We start from the raw sequence: 16,375 nt of genomic DNA, 5'->3' as shown, positions 1-16,375 counted from the left end.
CCCGGCCCGCGCGGGTCTCCAGCTGCGCGCTGTCGCGGGGGTTGCGGCGAGGCCTCTCGCCGAGCCCCGGGCCCCCCCAGCGCCGCCGCCCGCAGGAACAAAGGCGCGCCGGGGCCCCGCGCCGCCAGCGCTCCCGCCAGGCCTGCGAGCGCGGCGGCCGTGCGCGGCCGAGCCGGGGGCTGCGCCCGCCGCCCGCCGAACCTCGTCGCCGCTCACCTGCCACTGCTTAGTTGCCGCCGCGCTCCGCCCGGCGGCCGTGACCTACTTTCCGCTCCCCAGCGAGACGTAAACAATCCCCGCCCCGCAGCCCGCCCCCCGCGCCGCATTGGCCCCGCGGCCGCTGGCGGGCGCTGCTGGGCGCTGGCGGTTCGGGGTTGCGGGCAGGGGGCGGGCCGCGCGGCACATACCTCCTGCCGAAAGGTCGCTCGAACTGTCGGTCCTGGCTCCACCTCCCCATTGGTCACGTCCCAAGCAGTCGGCGACAGGGCCCGTGTGCCCATTGGACGCGGGGCGAGGCTGGGACTGACACAGAAGTGAGCCCACTTCCGGTTCATGGCGGGCACATCGCGTGGATGTGACTGGCTGAGTGGAGCGCGAGTGGGCCTGTCAGCACGGCCAGGGGGAGGGCGCTGCGCGGGGACGGGGCTTGGGCCGGTGGACGGAGGCCGTGCGGCGCGGCGGGCAGGATGGCGGAGGCGGCGGAGGCGGCGGGTGAGTGCTCCGAACTGGCGGCTCCGGTGCGCCGCGGCGGGTCGCGGCCCCGGGCGTTCAGGGGGTGTCGTCGGCGCCCAGAGGGCGCGCGCAGGGTGCTTGGCGGGGACCAGCCGCGTCTCGCTGCGCCTCGGGTGCTGGGGGCCGCAGGGCCGCGCGGCTGGAGCCTGCGCGCCGCGTGTGTGGGTTCTGTGAGGAACCGGTGGTCCAGCACGGCGCGGGCGGGTGCGGGCGGGTGCGGCGGGCTGCCCCGGGGGTGCTGTCGGCGTCGGCGACCGGGCCCTGCCGCGAGCCGGCCCGGTGCCCCGCGCACCCCGTCCCCGCTCGTCGCTGGAGGCAGGGTCTAGAGGAGGGTCGGGACCAGGGCAGCCTTTGTGGAGCCCCCAGGGGGACCCAGGCTCGCGGGCAGGGCGGTGGGGATGTCGGGCAGGGATGCCCGTGGCGGGGTCAGAGGTAAGAGGCAAGAACATTAGGGTGTTGTAGAGGGACTGACGGCTGTGTGGGTGCAGATGGCAACCCTGCGCGGCAGGGGTGGGCCTGGTGTTTCTTCAAGGACATGTTATGCTCATAGGAGGGAAGACCCGGGCGGAGTGGTCCGCGGCCCACAGAGAGCCATGGCTGTTGGGCCTGGGGCCGCTCTGGGAGTGGCCAGCGATGCAGGTGTGTGCCTGGGGCTCAGGGCATGGTGTGAGCCAGAGAGGTGGCTCCATGCCCTCCTGTGACTAGAGCTCTAAGCGATCCTCCTGAGAACCGGAGACCAGGGATCCCAGGAGAGTGGTTGGGCACCTGGGGGGCATCACACCTGAATCCTATGAGTGGGGGCAGGGCTGTCCCCAGCACAGCACACCTCAACCTGTCTCGATGGCCCTGTTTCCCACTGGGATCAGCTTGGACCCTGCAGCCTCTCCGTTCCTGTGGCCCACCTGGGAGCGTGAGCTATGGGAACGCAGCTCACACGTGCTCACAGCGGAGGGGGCGGTTTGGGACAGCCGTCTGCTAAGAGGTCAGGTCTGGAGCTGGCCTGCGGGAAGACCTTCCTTCTAGCTGGGGGTGTTTGCTTCCGTTCCGCCAAAGGAGCAGGTCTTGGAATTGGGGGTGCAGGAGGGGCTGGTGAGCCTTCGGAGTGAGCCTCCCAGAGCATCTGGTGCGAGGTGGATTCTCTGTCCTCCCCTTTTCTCCTGACCAGAGCCTGGAAACCTGGCAGGTGTCCGGCACATCCTCCTCGTCCTCTCAGGAAAGGGGGGGGTCGGGAAAAGCACCATCTCCACGGAACTGGCCCTGGCCCTGCGCCACGCGGGCAAGAAGGTGAGCACCCCACCCTGGCACCTTCACCGACTGCCCCGCTGCTCCTGCCCCTCATGGACGTCCTGCCTCTTTGCAGGTGGGCATCCTCGACGTGGACCTGTGTGGCCCCAGCATCCCCCGCATGCTTCGGGCGCAGGGCAGGGCCGTGCACCAGTGTGACAGTGGCTGGGTCCCCGTCTTTGTGGACCAGGAGCAGAGCATCTCTCTCATGTCCGTGGGCTTCCTGCTGGAGAGCCCGGACGAGGCAGTGGTGTGGAGGGGCCCCAAGAAGAATGGTAATGACGGGGCGTGGGACGGCACAGCCAGCCCTCTTGCTTCCCCCAGCTGCCACCTCGGTACTCTGTTAAAAAGTCAGAAAGTCCTGCGGGAGCTTCGGGCCCCCTCCCCAGGGTTACTGGGTAAAGCCAGAGACCCAAGAGCCAGTTACTTGCAGAACGGTTCTGCTGCTCACCAGGCGATCAGGCCGGCGTGGGAGTTAAGAGCAGGAGGGACCTTGTGCGGTTGTCAACGGCCCCATCCAAGTCCCTGAGCGGGGAGGGTTCTGCTCAGACCTGAGGCCATGCCGGGCCCCACTAAGCCGTGTGATTGGCGGGGAGAGGGGCTGCATGTGGGACCTGCCGCCGTGGGTCACCATCTCTCCTGCTGCAGAAGCTGGAGGGGAACCTGCGTCCAGGCACATAGCCCCTCCCCAGGGGGATCACAGCTCCTGGCTCAGGCCTGAGCAGAAGTCTTGGGTGGCAGGGGTGTCCCCACATCCGGGAAGAGGGACGTGCTTGTGGGGCCCACGTGGTGCGTGTGCTATCCTCCGTAAGGAGTGGCTTGCTCTACGGCCGTTGGGACAGACTCGGTACCTGCAGAGGCTGTAGGTGAGGGGCTCGCTGAGACCCCTGGGTCTCTGCAGTGCTGATAAAGCAGTTCGTGTCTGACGTGGCCTGGGGACAGCTGGATTACCTGGTTGTGGACACGCCCCCGGGGACCTCTGATGAGCACATGGCTGCTGTGGAGGCGCTGCGCCCCTATGGCCCCCTGGGGGCCCTCGTGGTCACCACGCCACAGGTACCACGCGAGCACCATCCGCGACCTCACTGGGGACCTGGCATCACTCCCGGCTCTTGACCCGCCCACTGACTGTTGTCCTCTGTTGCCTGGTTGCAGGCGGTGTCTGTGGGGGATGTGAGGCGGGAGCTGACCTTCTGTAGGAAGACAGGGCTGCAGGTGGTCGGGATCGTGGAGAACATGAGTGGTTTCGTCTGTCCCCACTGCACAGTGAGTCGTGGGGACTCGAGTGGTCACCAGCCCTTGCGGGGCCCAGGGGTGGTCAGGTGTGCCTTGGGTGGCGAGAATACCCCTGGGCCTGTCCCTCGAGTGTGTGAGAAGTTCCTTACGGGGGGCTGCACATCTGCATTCCAGGAGTGCACCAACGTCTTCTCCCAGGGAGGCGGGGCAGAGCTGGCCAGACTCGCCGGAGTCCCCTTCCTGGGTGAGCACAGCAGGGCTAGCGCTTGGACTCTGCTCCGGGGGTCTGAGCTCCCCACGGCTGGTGGGCACGAGTGGGAGCCTGCGGGAACCCCGGTGGTTTGGGGCTGGGGAGCTGGCCCCTGACCCTCTGCCACCCTCACAGCCCGTCCCCTGCCCTCCCCCTTCGCAGGATCTGTGCCTCTGGACCCGGAGCTCACCAGGAGCCTGGAGGAAGGTCGAGACTTCATCAGGGACTTCCCTCAGAGTCCCGCCTTCCCCGCGCTCTCCTCCATAGCCCAGAAGGTTCTGAGTGAGGCGCCTGCTCGGCTCTCCTGACCAAGGCAGCCCCCTCTCGCGTCTCTGGCCGCGCACACTCAGACCTAAGCAGAGGCCGTGGCCCTGCAGGCCTCTGGGCGGTAGAGTGGCTGACAGTGGGTGGTTCTGTCCTGCGGGCCGGTGGCAGGGCCCGGGAGAAGGTGTGGGGTCCTGGTGGCTGAACTCTCAGGTGACGGCACGCACACCCCTGGACCCACAGCCGGGCTGTTGTTCGCAGCCAAGGCTCCATGTGGGTCACAACACCTACACGTCTGGAGAAATCCTAGGGGTGTCTGCTGTCCTCAGCGCCTCCCACCAGTGCCATTGTGAGCGATGCCGGGACAGCGGGGAGCATCTTGTGAAGCGTTAGACTTAACTTCAGAGGAACCCACGATTAAAAGTGTCCCACTGCCGCAGTTACGGGTCTGCTGCTTCCGGAGCGTCGTGTCCTGGGGCCACCAGAGCCTTAACAGGCTGGTGCGCTCCACGGCAGCCAGCTTGGCCTTCTGACGCCCAGCCTGTGGGCCCCTGCAGACGCCTGGATCGAGCTTGGGGTCAGTGTGTGGAGAGCTTGGTGATAGCGGAGAAATCCATGCCGTCGGGGAAGGCTCAGCCTGGCGCAGCGGACGGCCCATCCCCAGTCGCTTTCCACACCCTCCACACCGCAGGGCCGGGGCAGAGCTGGGAGTGACATGCAGCGCCCCAGGGAGCCCGGGCGGTGCAGTGGGCCAGGGCACGGTGTGGCGCCCTCCCCAAGGGAAGAGGTTGGAATGTTGGCAGAAGGGACAGGGCGACCCCCTGCTGGGAGGGGGGGGCGATGATGGGGGCTCAGGTGCACTGTGGACAGATGTTTCCTGGTGTGGAACTAGAGGGCAGGGGAAGGGCTCCTGGGGGTGGGGGGTGTGTCGGCCGGGGTCTGGCAGCGAGAACCTACATTCACGCTGGGCATGAGCAGTGACCCTCCTGGCTCTGCCCGGCTTGCCAGGATCAGGGCCTCTGAGAATGTGGCCAAAGAGGATAGCTGAGGTGCTGGGGCTCTGGACCACAGGAGGAGGAGGACCCGCCCCTCTGGCACAGGTGGGTGTCCCAGGAGGGCCGTGGGGCAGGGGCAGGGGCCTGAGCTTTCCTCCCCCGCATCGCCAGAGCTATACTCCTGTGGTCACACAGGTGTGTCAGGTGGCTTTTATTTATTTTATTTTTTTAAAGATTTTATTTATTTGACAGATCACAAGTAGGCAGAGAGGCAGGCAGAGAGAGGAGGAAGCAGACTCCCTGCTGAGCAGAGAGCCGGCCCAATGCGGAGCTCGATCCCAGGACCCTGAGATCATGACCTGAGCTGAAGGCAGAGGCCCAACCCACTGAGCCACCCAGACGCCCTGTTAAATGGTTTTTAATGAGGGACAGCTGGAAGGGCCGGGGCTTGTATGGCAGCGGTGCCCACACCAGCAGAGGGGGCCACCATGGTGACCGCAGGGCGGCATCGGGGCAGGCCACACCTCAGTCAGCAGTGAGCAAAGTGGGCCTCGTCGACATCGCGCAGGTCCAGCCCCGAGACGCCCGGGGGGCTGGCGCAGGTGATGTTGTTGTAGGCGTACACAGGTGGTAGGCCATCGTCGCCCTCCGGCGCCACCTGCACGAAGCGCGGCACGACACTGGGCTGCTGCAGGGCCAGGGTCCTCAGGGCCCGGAGCGGGCAGCCGCAGTCCCAGGGGTTGCCCTCAAGCCACAGGCGCTCTAGGCCAGGGGTGTGCGGCGTGAAGGTCCGCAGGGAGTTGTTCCGGAGGCTCAGGTAGCGCAGCTGGGGCAGGTCGGCCTCAGGCAGGGCCTCCAGGCAGTTGTGCGACACGTCCAGCCAGAAGACGTGGCGAAGGGGCCGCAGGGTGTCGGCTGCCAGTGCCACCAGCCGATTGCCCGAGAGCAGCAGGTACTCCAGCTTGCCGAGGCCCTGGAACGCCTGGCCCGGCAGGTGCGTGAGCTGGTTGGCCGTGAGGTCCAGCTCCTGCAGCTCGGCCAGCCCGCCCAGGCCCTGCTCGTCCACGGCCACGATGCCGTTGTGCTTGAGGAAGAGGCGGCGTAGCCCTGAGAGGCCTGTGAAGGTGCGCGGCCGGATGCGGCCCAGGCAGCCGCGCTCCAGGTGCAGACTGTGCAGCCTGCCCAGGCCGAGGAAGAGCTGTGGCGGCAGCGTCCGCAGGCAATTTCCGGACAAGTTCATGACCGCCAGGCTGCGGAGGCCCGCGAAGGCACCTGCCTCGATCTCACGGATCTGGTTGTCGTTGAGCGTCAGCACCTCGAGCTGGCCCAGGCCTTCAAAGGCCCTGTCTGGCAGCTGCCGCAGGCGGTTGTGGCCGAGCTGCAGCTCCTCCAGGAAGTGCAGGTCCTTGAAGGCGCGCGGCCGCAGACTGGCCAGGGCGTTGTGTGACAGGCGTAGGACATGTAGGCCCAGCAGGCCGGGGAAGGTGTCCTCCAGGAGGCTGCTCACGCGGTTGTGCGACAGGTCCAGCCAGCGCAGCGCCTTCATGCCCAGGAAGGCACCGGGGGCCACGGCGGCGATGAGGTTGCGCTCCAGATAGAGCTTTTGCAGCCGCGGCAGCTTGACGAACACGTCGGCCTTGACGCTGCGCAGGGCGTTCCTGCTCAGGTCCAGCTCACGCAGCTCGGCCAGGCCGCGGAAAAGTGGGGGCTGCAGGTAGGTCAGCCTGTTGCCCGCCAGCACTAGCTCGTGCAGGCCGGCCAGGCCGTGGAAGGCGGCGTCAGGCAACACAGCCAGGCTGTTCCAGCCGAGGTTGAGGTCCCAGAGGCCGGCCAGGCCCTGGAAGAGGCCCTCGTCCAGCCGGCCGAGCAGGTTGTTGCCGAGGCCGAGCGAGGCCAGGCCTGGCGTGTGCAGAAAGGTGCGGGCTGCCAGGCCGCGCAGCTGGTTCCGCTCCAGGTGCAGGTGCCGTAGCCGCTGTAGGCCAAGCAGCGCCTCCGGCTCCAGGCTCGCCAGCCCACTGCCCTGCAGGTTGAGGAAGGCCAGGCTGGAGAGGTTCCGGAAGGCGGCTGCGGGGATGGAGGACAGGTTGTTGCCGTCCAGCCACAGGGCCCTGGTGCCGAGCGGGATGCCGTCCGGCAGCTGCGTGAGGTTGCGGGAGCTGCAGAAGACGCTGAGCTGGTCCGCGTAGTCATCATGGCCACAGGTGCACACAGCTGGGCATTGTGGGCTCTCGGTGGCCCCCGGGGCCCCGTTCTCCACTCCCTCCAGGCTGCAGGGGCCCAGCGCCACCCACGAGACTAGCAGCACGGCCAGGACTGGGCCTCCTGCAGGGAGAGGGGCCAGAGGACTTGAGCCCCAGGGCGAGGGCCGCCGCCTGCCCACACACTGCGGCGTGGAACTCGGCGCCCGGACCGCAGCACGTGACCAAGAGAGGCCGGGGTGCTGGCAGCCCAGACAGAGGTAGGGGCTCAGAACTGTGCTCTCCCAGCCTCGTTTGGAAGTAGAGCCCTGGTTAGGACAACCGGGACGTGGTCCGGCTCAGAACTGACAGCCCTTTCCACCCTGCAGGCCCACTGGGGTAGCGACGCACATTCTGGAGAGAACTGCGGGTAGGGGTGCCTGGCTGTTCAGCTGTGTGGCTGTGCTGGCAGGTGGGCCGACGGGAGGCCCGAGTGGGGTATGTGCTCCTGCCTTTGACAGTGGCCAGTGGGTGGGTGGGCGCCACTGCAGTGAGGCTCCTGGGGTGGGGGGCACCCTCCCATGTGCTCCCAGGAGGAGCCATGCCTTGGGTCCAGGAATGTCTCAGCACTTATGCCGGGAGAGGAGCACGGTGCCTGCCTCAGGGCAGATGGGAACTCCGCACCCTCAACTCACCAGCAGTCAGGGGTGTCTCGGGACAGAGGGCACTGGGTCCCACCGCTTGACACCCCAAAATCTGTGTCACACACTGGGCTGCCCACCAAGTCGGGGCCCATCTCTGCCCTCAGAGGGTGTGGGCTGTCCAGGCAGGGCCAGAGGCAGTGCAGGAGGCTCCCCACACCCACCTGCACAGGCCGCGCCGGGCCTTTGAGGGGCTGCAGGGACAGCAGTCCAGCCCAGGGAGGGGTCCCCGGGGGTGCCTGAGGGGGACTGGCCCTGGAAGCAGACAGGAGGTGGCTAGAGGGTGTCCGAGGGCACACCCCGAGGCGCCCCTGCGGCGGCACTGGTGCTGTCAGCCCACCCCAAGCTGGGCCCTTGCAGGGCTGCCCCGGGCCTCGGAGGCACAGGGTTGGCTACCCCCAGAGCGAGGGGCTGGGGCCCTGGGCGCTCCTCACCTCCAGTCAGGGCCATCCCGTGTGCAGAACAGACCACAGGTGGGCCACAAGCTGGTGCGTCTGCTGGGGCCGGCCGCTCCTGTCCTCTGATTTCCCCACTGCCGGGGCCGCCAGCGCCCTGTGGCCAGCCCAGCCCAGCCCTGCTGGCCCGATGCCATTAACCCTCTTGAGCCCGGCACCCAGTGTCAGCCCCAAATGCCCAGGACACAGATGGCATAGGGGAGAGGCTGGGGGGCTGCCTTCACCCAAAGCCACCTTCAGGTTTGGCTGGCCCTCTGCCCCTGGTTGGGGGTCCCTTGGGCAGCTGTGGGGGACTTCCCACTCAGCAGACAGCCATGTGGGAGTTAAGTGGGAGATGGGCCTGGCACACTGACCACCCCCCTCCTTCCCCCTGCCCATTTCCTAACAGCCTGGGTGGGGTCCTCATCAGGCCTCCATGGGGCCCTGCCCAGCCTCGGCTTCTGGGACCTCAGGGTCAGCTGGTGTCTGGTCACCCCTCCTCCCCCCATCCTCTTCTAGGAACCCAGGGCAGGGTCCCTGGCCCCCTTGTGTTTGCTTTCCCTAGCGCTGCCCTCTCTGGGAGAGTGGAGGGAGGCCTGGCCTTGGGCGCTGGGTCTTGTGGCTGCAGGACCAACCTCCACCTGCTTTGGGACCCAGGCTGTCCTCCAGAGCTCCCAGCTGACCAGCCTGCTCTTGCACAGGATGGCTGCCCAGAGCCTGGCCTGAGGTCAGTCCCAGGTCAGGCCAGGAAGAAGGCTGACAGCTAGCACGGCCCCTTGCTTCTCAAGCAGGGGGAGCCCTGCGCCCCCTCATCCACCCACCCTGGGCACAGTGGGCACAGCCAGGGGGAGGGGTCCTCAGCAGAGGCCGACAGATGAGGGCACAGCCAGGCTCCCCTCGAGAGGAGGGGCAGGGCTCAGGGAGCCTCGGGAGACTCTCCAGTGTACCTCCTGGCCAGGGGGCAAGTCTGCAGCCCCGCAGAGAGGGCCAGGGGGACCCGCTGCACCCCTCTCCATTCCCCCACTCCTGCCTCACCCATGCCTGGCCCACAGCTCCCGATGCCGGGCGTGGGGGACAGCTTTATCTCTCCATTTATTGAGCTTTGATTGATTTCCAGGTCGGTTCTCAGCCTCTGTTCTGAGAAATTATAGATCCGCCAGAGAATGTGCACGCCCAGAAATTGACCAGGTAAACACGCGTTACCGCAGCCCCAGGTGCCGACTCAGCACGTTCCCGCGAGCCTTGCACAGGGCCAGGGCTGGGAGGGAGGGTGTGCGGAGGGACAGGGCTCTCTCTGTGAACCCGGCTGGGCCTGCATGGCTGCCCCCATAGCAACACCCACACTCCACCCCCGACCCCGGGTCCTTCCCTGCCCTGGCCACTCGGAGCTGGCCATCGAGGCTCTCCACGAGGTGTCTGGTTTCATGTGCTTCCGATCATGGTGTGGATGGGGGTCCCACGTGAGCCCTGGGCCTGGCTGCTCATGTGACACGGGACTCAGGCAGCTCGGACACACAGCCGTCCCCACATCCTCGCTCACCGCCTACTGCCTGTGGGCCCTGTGCCACAGGCCTGTGGGTCCTCTGTGGACTTGCTGGGACCCAGGTGTGTGTCTTCTTTGCAGGTGAGGCTGGACTTCCCGAGCAGTTAGCGGGTCCCCACCTCCTGGCGCCCAGGGGTGCCCTGCCCAGCCCAGCGCCATCCTGTCTGTTCCCAAGCCCCAAAGGTGAGTGGACGCTGGCTTTTATCCTGTGCTTCTCAGACACCAGTGGGACTGCGGCCCCTGAGGCTCGTCAGCCGGAGGATTGTCCTGTCCCATGAAGGGCGTGTATGTCTCTTGCCGATTTCTGGTGATGGGTCAGCCCGATCTATGTTCTTAAAGAAAGTCAGTCTGGATGCAAGTCCTTCCTGGGGCACGGGGGGTGTCCTTCCATCCTGGGGCTCACCTGGCCGCGCTCTCCGTCGTTTTTGGCAAGAGTTCATTGGATTGCAGTTTCCCGAGTCACTCAGCACCGAGCAGGAGTCCTCAGAATGTGGGGGTTTCTGGGCCACTCTCACACGTGGACTTTAATGTGACGCTCTCGAAGCACCGTGGGGCACGTCGGGGGCCGTGCCCACCAGCTTCGAGGTAGACAACGTCTTGGTCCCTCGCGGAGCACGGCTCCCCCCAGAGCAGCTTGGCTCCGTGGCCGGTGCCCCGTGTGCGCTCTTCTGGACGGAGCGAGCAGCTCGGCCGCGTCTGGGCCGGAACCAGAGCCCGCGAGAGGTGGACTGTGCTGAGGTCTGTGCGGAATGGACCCCTGCACGCCCCACGTCGTCCTCTGCTCTAGCTCTGACCTGGGGTCGCCCAGCACTGCTGCACGTTTCCGTTCCGATCACCCACAAGGCGTGTAGCTTTCCCGGCTGGCTGCTGCTTTTTGATACGTTTCCCTCCTTAGTCTGCCTCAGTTTTGCTGTCTGGGCTGAGAGCTCCCGAAAGGTGCTGCCGAGTACGACGCCCGCCCCGACAGTCCTCCCCTGTGGCGGTCCCAGTCAGTGCGGTGGGGCTGGCCCAAGGGTGACGCTGGTGTGTCTGCCCGTGGCCGGCGAGCGGGCTTTCTGTGAGCACGTACAGTGCTGTGTCCCGGGGGGGGGGGGTGACAGGGAGAGGCCGCCACTAGCTCCTTCCACCCGCTGAGCGGACCGCCGTGGGGGCGCTTCTGTCCGGGGCTGCCAGGACCTGGTAGCAAGCCTTCAGCTACGGCTCAGTGCGGACGTGGGTTTCCGGCCTCTTGGGCAAATTCTTTGGGGGGAGCTGCTGGCTTGTGTGTTTAGGTGTGACGGTTACGAGACTTTAAGTCACCCCTGCACCCAGCTTGCGGCTCAAGCTCATCCCCCCCCCACCCCCGGCCAGCTGCAGCGACACAGGGGCCTCGCAGCACCCCGGAGAGTGCACGCATCCTGCGCATCCCTAGCCCAGCGGATCCCTAGCCCAGCGGCTCTCAGCGCTGCCTTCCCCAGGGCGCGCTCTCCAAGGTGGGCCGGCTTTTCCCTGGTCTCCTCTAAGAGTGTGGAGTATCAGGTATAAGATTTGGAAGCATTTTTCCCAGTCTGTGACTCGGCCGTTTTTTAAAAAATGGGGCACGTGGGTGGCTCAGTCAGTGAAGCGTCAGACTTTTGACGTCACCTTGGGTCTCCATCTCTGGGTTGGGGGTTCAAGCCCGGCCTTGGCCTCCGCACGGGCCGTAGGGCCTACTTCAAAAAAACAAAGGCGTACGGCCTCCTAGAATGGAGAGGTTGGTTTTGACAAGCTGCCCCGCTGGTTTGGCTTTTCTCTGGCTCAGGCTTTCCACGTGCCTCACAGCAGATGACAGCCATCTTCCAATGGAGGGGTGTGGGGCACCTTCCCCTTGACTTAGATCTTCACGAATCTTGAGCTGTTTTCAACGTGGTACTTTCGGAGGATCTTTAGTTTGGTGCCGCCGTGGACGGGACCCTCTTCATTCCATGAACAGCTGTTGCCAGCACGTGGAAATGGAGTGGATTTTGTTTTTCCTAATCTGGTGTCCCAGGACCTGGCCGAATGAACTTGCCAGCGCTGGCTTTGTAGGTGTCTCTGGGTCTCTAGGATTAGCTCCTTGGGGGGTCATCTCATCGATGGGGGGTCCGCTCACTGGTAAGGACGGTTCTCCTTTCTCCTTCCCAGCCTGTAGCCATTTCCGTGGCTTCCTGGTGCCTCACAGCGTAGCCAGCACCATGCCAGACCCGCCGCGCCTCGCTCCTGGTTTTAGAGGTGAGCCCCACGGGTCACTGTGATTTCGGAAACTGTGACAGCAAAATGCTCGGGGGGGTGGGGGCAGCCGTCCTGACCCCTACAGTCACAAACGTGTCCAGACACACAGCAGAAAGGGGCGCAGGCCTAGACAGCGGGACTGCTGTGGGGTTTCCAGGCAGACCCAGTATCATTACAAAGGTCCTTAACAGTAGCAGGGGGGCTCCAGGGGCAGGTGGGGGGCCGGGGGAGGGGGGCTTCACCTACAGCTGCTGGTGTTGGCGTCTACGGGAGGGACGTTGGGAGCCAAGGAACGAGGGCACCTCTGGCAAGAGGACTGGGCTAGGGAGAGGCTCTCTAGGGCCTCCAGGAGGAAGCAGCTCGGTGGCCCAGAGCAGCTGGGGTCTGACTCCTGGCCTCCAGCACTGGCTCGCGGGTGCTTGTCCCTGTGCGGGGAGGAGGGTGGCGCCGTCCCTGGTGACATGTGTTCTGTGTCGGCTGGTGTGACAGTCGGTTTGTCAGCCTCTTGATCTTTCCAAAGAACTAACTTTGGGGTTTTTTTTCTATTTTGCTGATTTTCCTTTTTCTTCTGCTTCCTTTGTGTTTTGTTTGCTCTCTTCTCTAGCTTTTTAACTAGAAGCCTCTCCTCCTGCTGTGCAGATGCGTGTCCCACACACGTCGGTGTGCTTTCCATGTCCACTTTCTCTGTCCTGCTTCAGGCGCAGGCGGGTCCTCGCGCAGGGGCCGTGCTGGTTGTCTCTGTGGTCGTCTCTAGTGTGTGCTGGAGCACACGCCGCATCCACGGCTCTGACCGCATGCTGTCCTGTCCGGACTGCTGTTCTTTCTGGAGGCGGAGGCGGCCAGACCTCACGCTGCTGTCAGGAACTCATTCCACTCCAGCAAGCCGACACACTCCCTTTGCTCTGTTAGAACTCACTGTGACTGGTTTTGTGGCTCACCGCGGGTCTGGGCTGGAGAATGCACGCGGGCGGCCTGTTCTGAGCACAGGCGGGTTCCGGGGGCGAGTGCATGCTCTGCGCCTTTGGCGTCCTGGGTGATGGGTCCTCCAGGCCATCTACCGCTCCAGGAGAACGTCAGCCTCCGGGTCTCACGGTGCCTGGCGGCTCAGTCAATGAGGCGTCCAATTCATGGTTTCGGCTCAGGTTGTGATCTCGGGGACGTAAGATTGAGTCCCGCCCTGGTCTTCACGCTCTGGGGGGAGTCTGCACCCCTCCCCCAATGTGCTCGCTTGCTCTCTCAATTTTTTTATTTTTACAGATTTTATTTATTTGACAGAGAGAAATCACAAGTAGGCAGAGAGGCAGTTTGTGCGGGGAGGCCCCCCCTGGGCAGAGAGCCTGATACGGGGCTCAATCCTAGGACCCCAAGATCACGACCTGAGCCAAAGACAGAGGCTCTAACCCACTGAGCCACCCAGGCACCCTTCAAATCTTTAATTTCTTTAATTTAAAAAAAAAAAGTCTCCAATTCTTGTTATGTAACCTATTTTCCACTCAGTCTCTGAATTACATAATTACTTAGAGGGCCTAGTGTACAGCTGTGTTCTTCCGCAAGGCCCCCCTACCCCTGTTCAGACACAACCATTCCTCGCTCTGACAGAGCCTGTCATGTCAGGGTGAACTTATGAACGTGAGCTGAAAAAATGAGAAACCGCTCTGGGCCAGGGAAGGAGGAGAAAAATCACAGCACCCTGCCTCCTCGCCCCCACCACACCCCTGCAGCTGGCCACAGTGGGACCCAGATGGGCTTGAGCCTGTGCGGAGTCCTGGGGGCACACAGTGCAGCCCTGCACCAGCCTGTCCTAGACCCCCCCCGGGAGCCGCCGCCTCCCAGGCCTCTCTGCTGCTCCGACGTGGGATCGGCGTCCGTAGAAGGTGGTGGACCCAGAGAAGCCTTCTATGGGTCTGCAAAAGGTTTGGGATTACTAGGGGTGCGGGGGTACCCTTGGCTCACTGCTGTGACCCTCACTCATAAACAGGACATTCTGAGCGATTTCCTAGTGACACAGGAGCGGGCCCCACGGGGCCAGCATGTGACCCGGAGTGGACGGACCCCGCCCCACCCAGGAAGACAGGACACAGGCCCGAGGGAGACGCTTTCCAAGAAAACCCCTCTGAAGGCAGCAGGGTCAGGAGTCCGGAGCAAGAGTGGCCAACGCCCAGTCTCTGCACTCGTGCCCGATGGGACAGCGGCCCGCGGCCAGGAGGACACGAGGGAGAGAAACCAGTGGAGCCCCCTTGGCCGCCCTCCGCGCCCCATGCCGGCCGCGCAGGCAAGTCTGCGGCGTGACTGCCCTTGTGGAGACGACAGCCGGAGGAGCGCAGACAGGAGGGACGCCCGGTCCGTCGGGAAACATGCGGTTGGACCTCTGCGGGTTCGAGCCTCGCGCTAGGTGTGGAGATGACTTCAGATCTTCTTTAAAAAGGAAGAAAACCCTGGGAAGAAAGGCGCCTCCCCAAGTGGCTTCAGCTGCTGAAAACCTCAGGTTCGCGCTCGAATTCCCCTTCCTCAGACTCACAAAGCCCAAGCGCCCTAGTCCCTTCCATGTCTGCCGGCGGCGGGCTCGCGTGAGGAGGCGTCTGGCCCGGCCGGCCATGGGAGGCCCGAGCAGTGGCTCGCCAGGAGCGGAACCGCGGGCAGCCCGCTAAGGAGACCGTGTGAGGAGACCCCGTTCCCGTCCGGGGTGACTTCTGGCCACACTTGTATGTCCCCTGCAGGCCTCCCCCACACACTGGCCACCTCCCAGGGTATGTTTCTGGCCTGGACCTACCCTGACCCTCCTCTGCCCACTGCCCCTGACCCTGGGAAGCTTCACGGACACCTCGGCCTCCTCCTGCCCAAACCCAGCCTCACAGGCGTTCTCTGAGCTCCTTTCTGTCTCTCTGCGACCCTGCACTCACGGTACAGATCCCTGGGGCAGGGGTTGGGCTTTCACTCCACTCACGGGCACCCCTCCTCCTGTCCAGCAGCTCACCACAGCCCTCGGAAAACTGCCTGTCAAGGCCCGCTCCACCTGCCGGCTCCCAGCTTCACGTGAGCGCCAAGGTCCTCCTGTGTCCTGTCCACTGCTCCTCAAGGCTCAGCCACAGCTGTGCCCCAGGGCCTTGGCACTTGCTTTTCTCTCTAGGTATCTGCAAGGCTCACTGCTATGAGCCTTCACTCGTTCACGGCACCACCTCAGCGAGGCCTGCCCAGCCACGACACTGGCTACTCTTTGCCCGGTTTTCTCCCGTGCTTCCTCCCGACTCGGCTGCCAGGTCCCTCCATCAGGACAGAAGCTCCCCAAGGACAGAGGCTCCTGTTCACATCGAACCCCCAGAGCAGCTCAGCTTCTGCCCAGCAGCCACGCTCAGGTCTGTGAAACCCAGAGGTGGGGACGAAGGCTGCGGGCCTGCTTGCCTCTCCGCAGTGTGCGAAACCCGGGGAGCGAAGTCCCAGCAGTGGGACCACAGAAGGTTCACGGGGGAAACAGAGCTCAGGTGGGAGGAGCAGGTTCCTGGGGAGCGAGGCTGATGGCACTTCGCTGCGCTCCTGATACTGGCCTGACTGAAAAACACACCATTTACGTCCACAGCAGCCAAACTGTGGAAAGCCTAGATGTCCATCGACAGACGAATGGCTGAAGATGTGGTGTCTGTGTACACACGGACAGACGGACACACACACACCAGAGTATTACGTACCCACCGAAGAAACTAAACAAAACAAAACCCCGAAATCTTGCCATTTGCACCGACGTGGATGGAACTAGAGGGTATGACGCTGAGTGGAGTAAGTCAGTCAGAGAAAGTTCTCACGCAGTCTCCCTGACAGGAGGAACTCGAGCAACAAGACGGGCTCGTAGGGCGGGGAGGGGAAAGTGAAGACGAAACCGGAGAGAGACAAACCGTAAGAGACTCTTCATCTCAGGAAACCAGCGGAGGGTTGCTGGAGGAGAGGGGGTGGGGGGCTGTAGGGGCGGACGTCAGGGGCGGACGTCAGGGAGGGCGTGTGCCATGGGGAGTGCAGAGTTGCATGAGACGGATGACTCACACACCTGTGCCCCTGGGCCAAATAACACATTCTATGTTAACCATGATAATAAAAAGACGCCACTTACGACCGTGTCAAAGGCTGGAATACCAGGGACGGGATGATCCCAGAGAGCTGGCCTCCAGGGAGTGTCCCCACGGGGAAGGCATCTGCTGTCCGGTGGTCTGTCTGCCCTTTCCCTGGTTCGGGCAGGGGGCCTCCGAGTACTTGGAACTCCCCACAGGGTGCGTGGCAGGGAGAACATGGTTCACAGGCACCCTGCCACACCGGGGTCGACACAAGGGGGACGGTCACATCGCGTACAGGGCCAGTGATCCCAGGGACGATGCAGTGACACTGCATAGCCCCTTGACACAAGCTCAGACATGCCAGGAAGGTGACCCTCTTGTGGTTTACAGAGCGTGCGGCTCAGCACCCTGGGACCCCCAGACCTTGCCTGGGGGTCCTGCTTTGTACCCTTCTCAGTGTTCCAGGAGCTGTCCTGTGAGTGCCTGAGTG

General features: G+C 64.3%; 2 protein-coding genes across 6 annotated transcripts; one reads left to right on the top strand and one right to left on the bottom strand.

The window, feature by feature from the left end:
* The first annotated feature begins 594 nt into the window (after window positions 1-594).
* NUBP2 (nucleotide binding protein 2) lies at window positions 595-15,943 on the top strand. Of its 5 annotated transcripts, XR_006604375.1 has the most exons (13): window positions 1,898-2,016; window positions 2,093-2,291; window positions 2,918-3,072; window positions 3,172-3,282; window positions 3,427-3,496; window positions 3,665-7,219; window positions 7,328-8,800; window positions 9,191-9,261; window positions 9,698-11,088; window positions 11,397-11,658; window positions 11,759-11,845; window positions 13,460-15,198; window positions 15,420-15,943. XR_006604375.1 is itself a non-coding variant. In XM_013055260.2 (7 exons), exons 1-7 carry the CDS (start codon window positions 687-689, stop codon window positions 3,808-3,810), a joined length of 852 nt encoding a protein of 283 aa, XP_012910714.1. In that variant the 5' UTR covers window positions 595-686; the 3' UTR covers window positions 3,811-4,205. The 5 variants fall into 5 exon arrangements, 4 of the variants coding, with proteins under 4 accessions (XP_012910714.1, XP_012910712.1, XP_012910709.1 ...); XM_013055260.2 differs by lacking the exons at window positions 7,328-8,800; window positions 9,191-9,261; window positions 9,698-11,088; ... (2 more) ...; window positions 13,460-15,198; window positions 15,420-15,943 and adding an exon at window positions 595-711 and having other exon boundaries at window positions 3,638-4,205; XM_013055258.2 differs by lacking the exons at window positions 7,328-8,800; window positions 9,191-9,261; window positions 9,698-11,088; ... (2 more) ...; window positions 13,460-15,198; window positions 15,420-15,943 and adding an exon at window positions 1,050-1,371 and having other exon boundaries at window positions 3,638-4,205.
* On the bottom strand, window positions 5,291-8,176 carry IGFALS (insulin like growth factor binding protein acid labile subunit). The gene is made up of 2 exons (XM_004750761.3): window positions 8,074-8,176; window positions 5,291-7,083 (listed from the first exon to the last, which is right to left on the bottom strand). Exons 1-2 carry the CDS (start codon window positions 8,087-8,089, stop codon window positions 5,291-5,293), a joined length of 1,809 nt encoding a protein of 602 aa, XP_004750818.1. The 5' UTR covers window positions 8,090-8,176.
* Window positions 15,944-16,375: the final 432 nt, after the last annotated feature.

The sequence above is a fragment of the Mustela putorius genome, unplaced genomic scaffold (genome assembly GCF_011764305.1).
Source record: "Mustela putorius furo isolate JIRA1106 unplaced genomic scaffold, ASM1176430v1.1 tig00004007_pilon_pilon_pilon, whole genome shotgun sequence".
Lineage (NCBI taxonomy): Eukaryota > Metazoa > Chordata > Mammalia > Carnivora > Mustelidae > Mustela > Mustela putorius.
The sequence above is the reverse complement of the archived record's forward strand: the minus strand, read 5'-3'. Positions and strand labels throughout refer to the sequence as shown.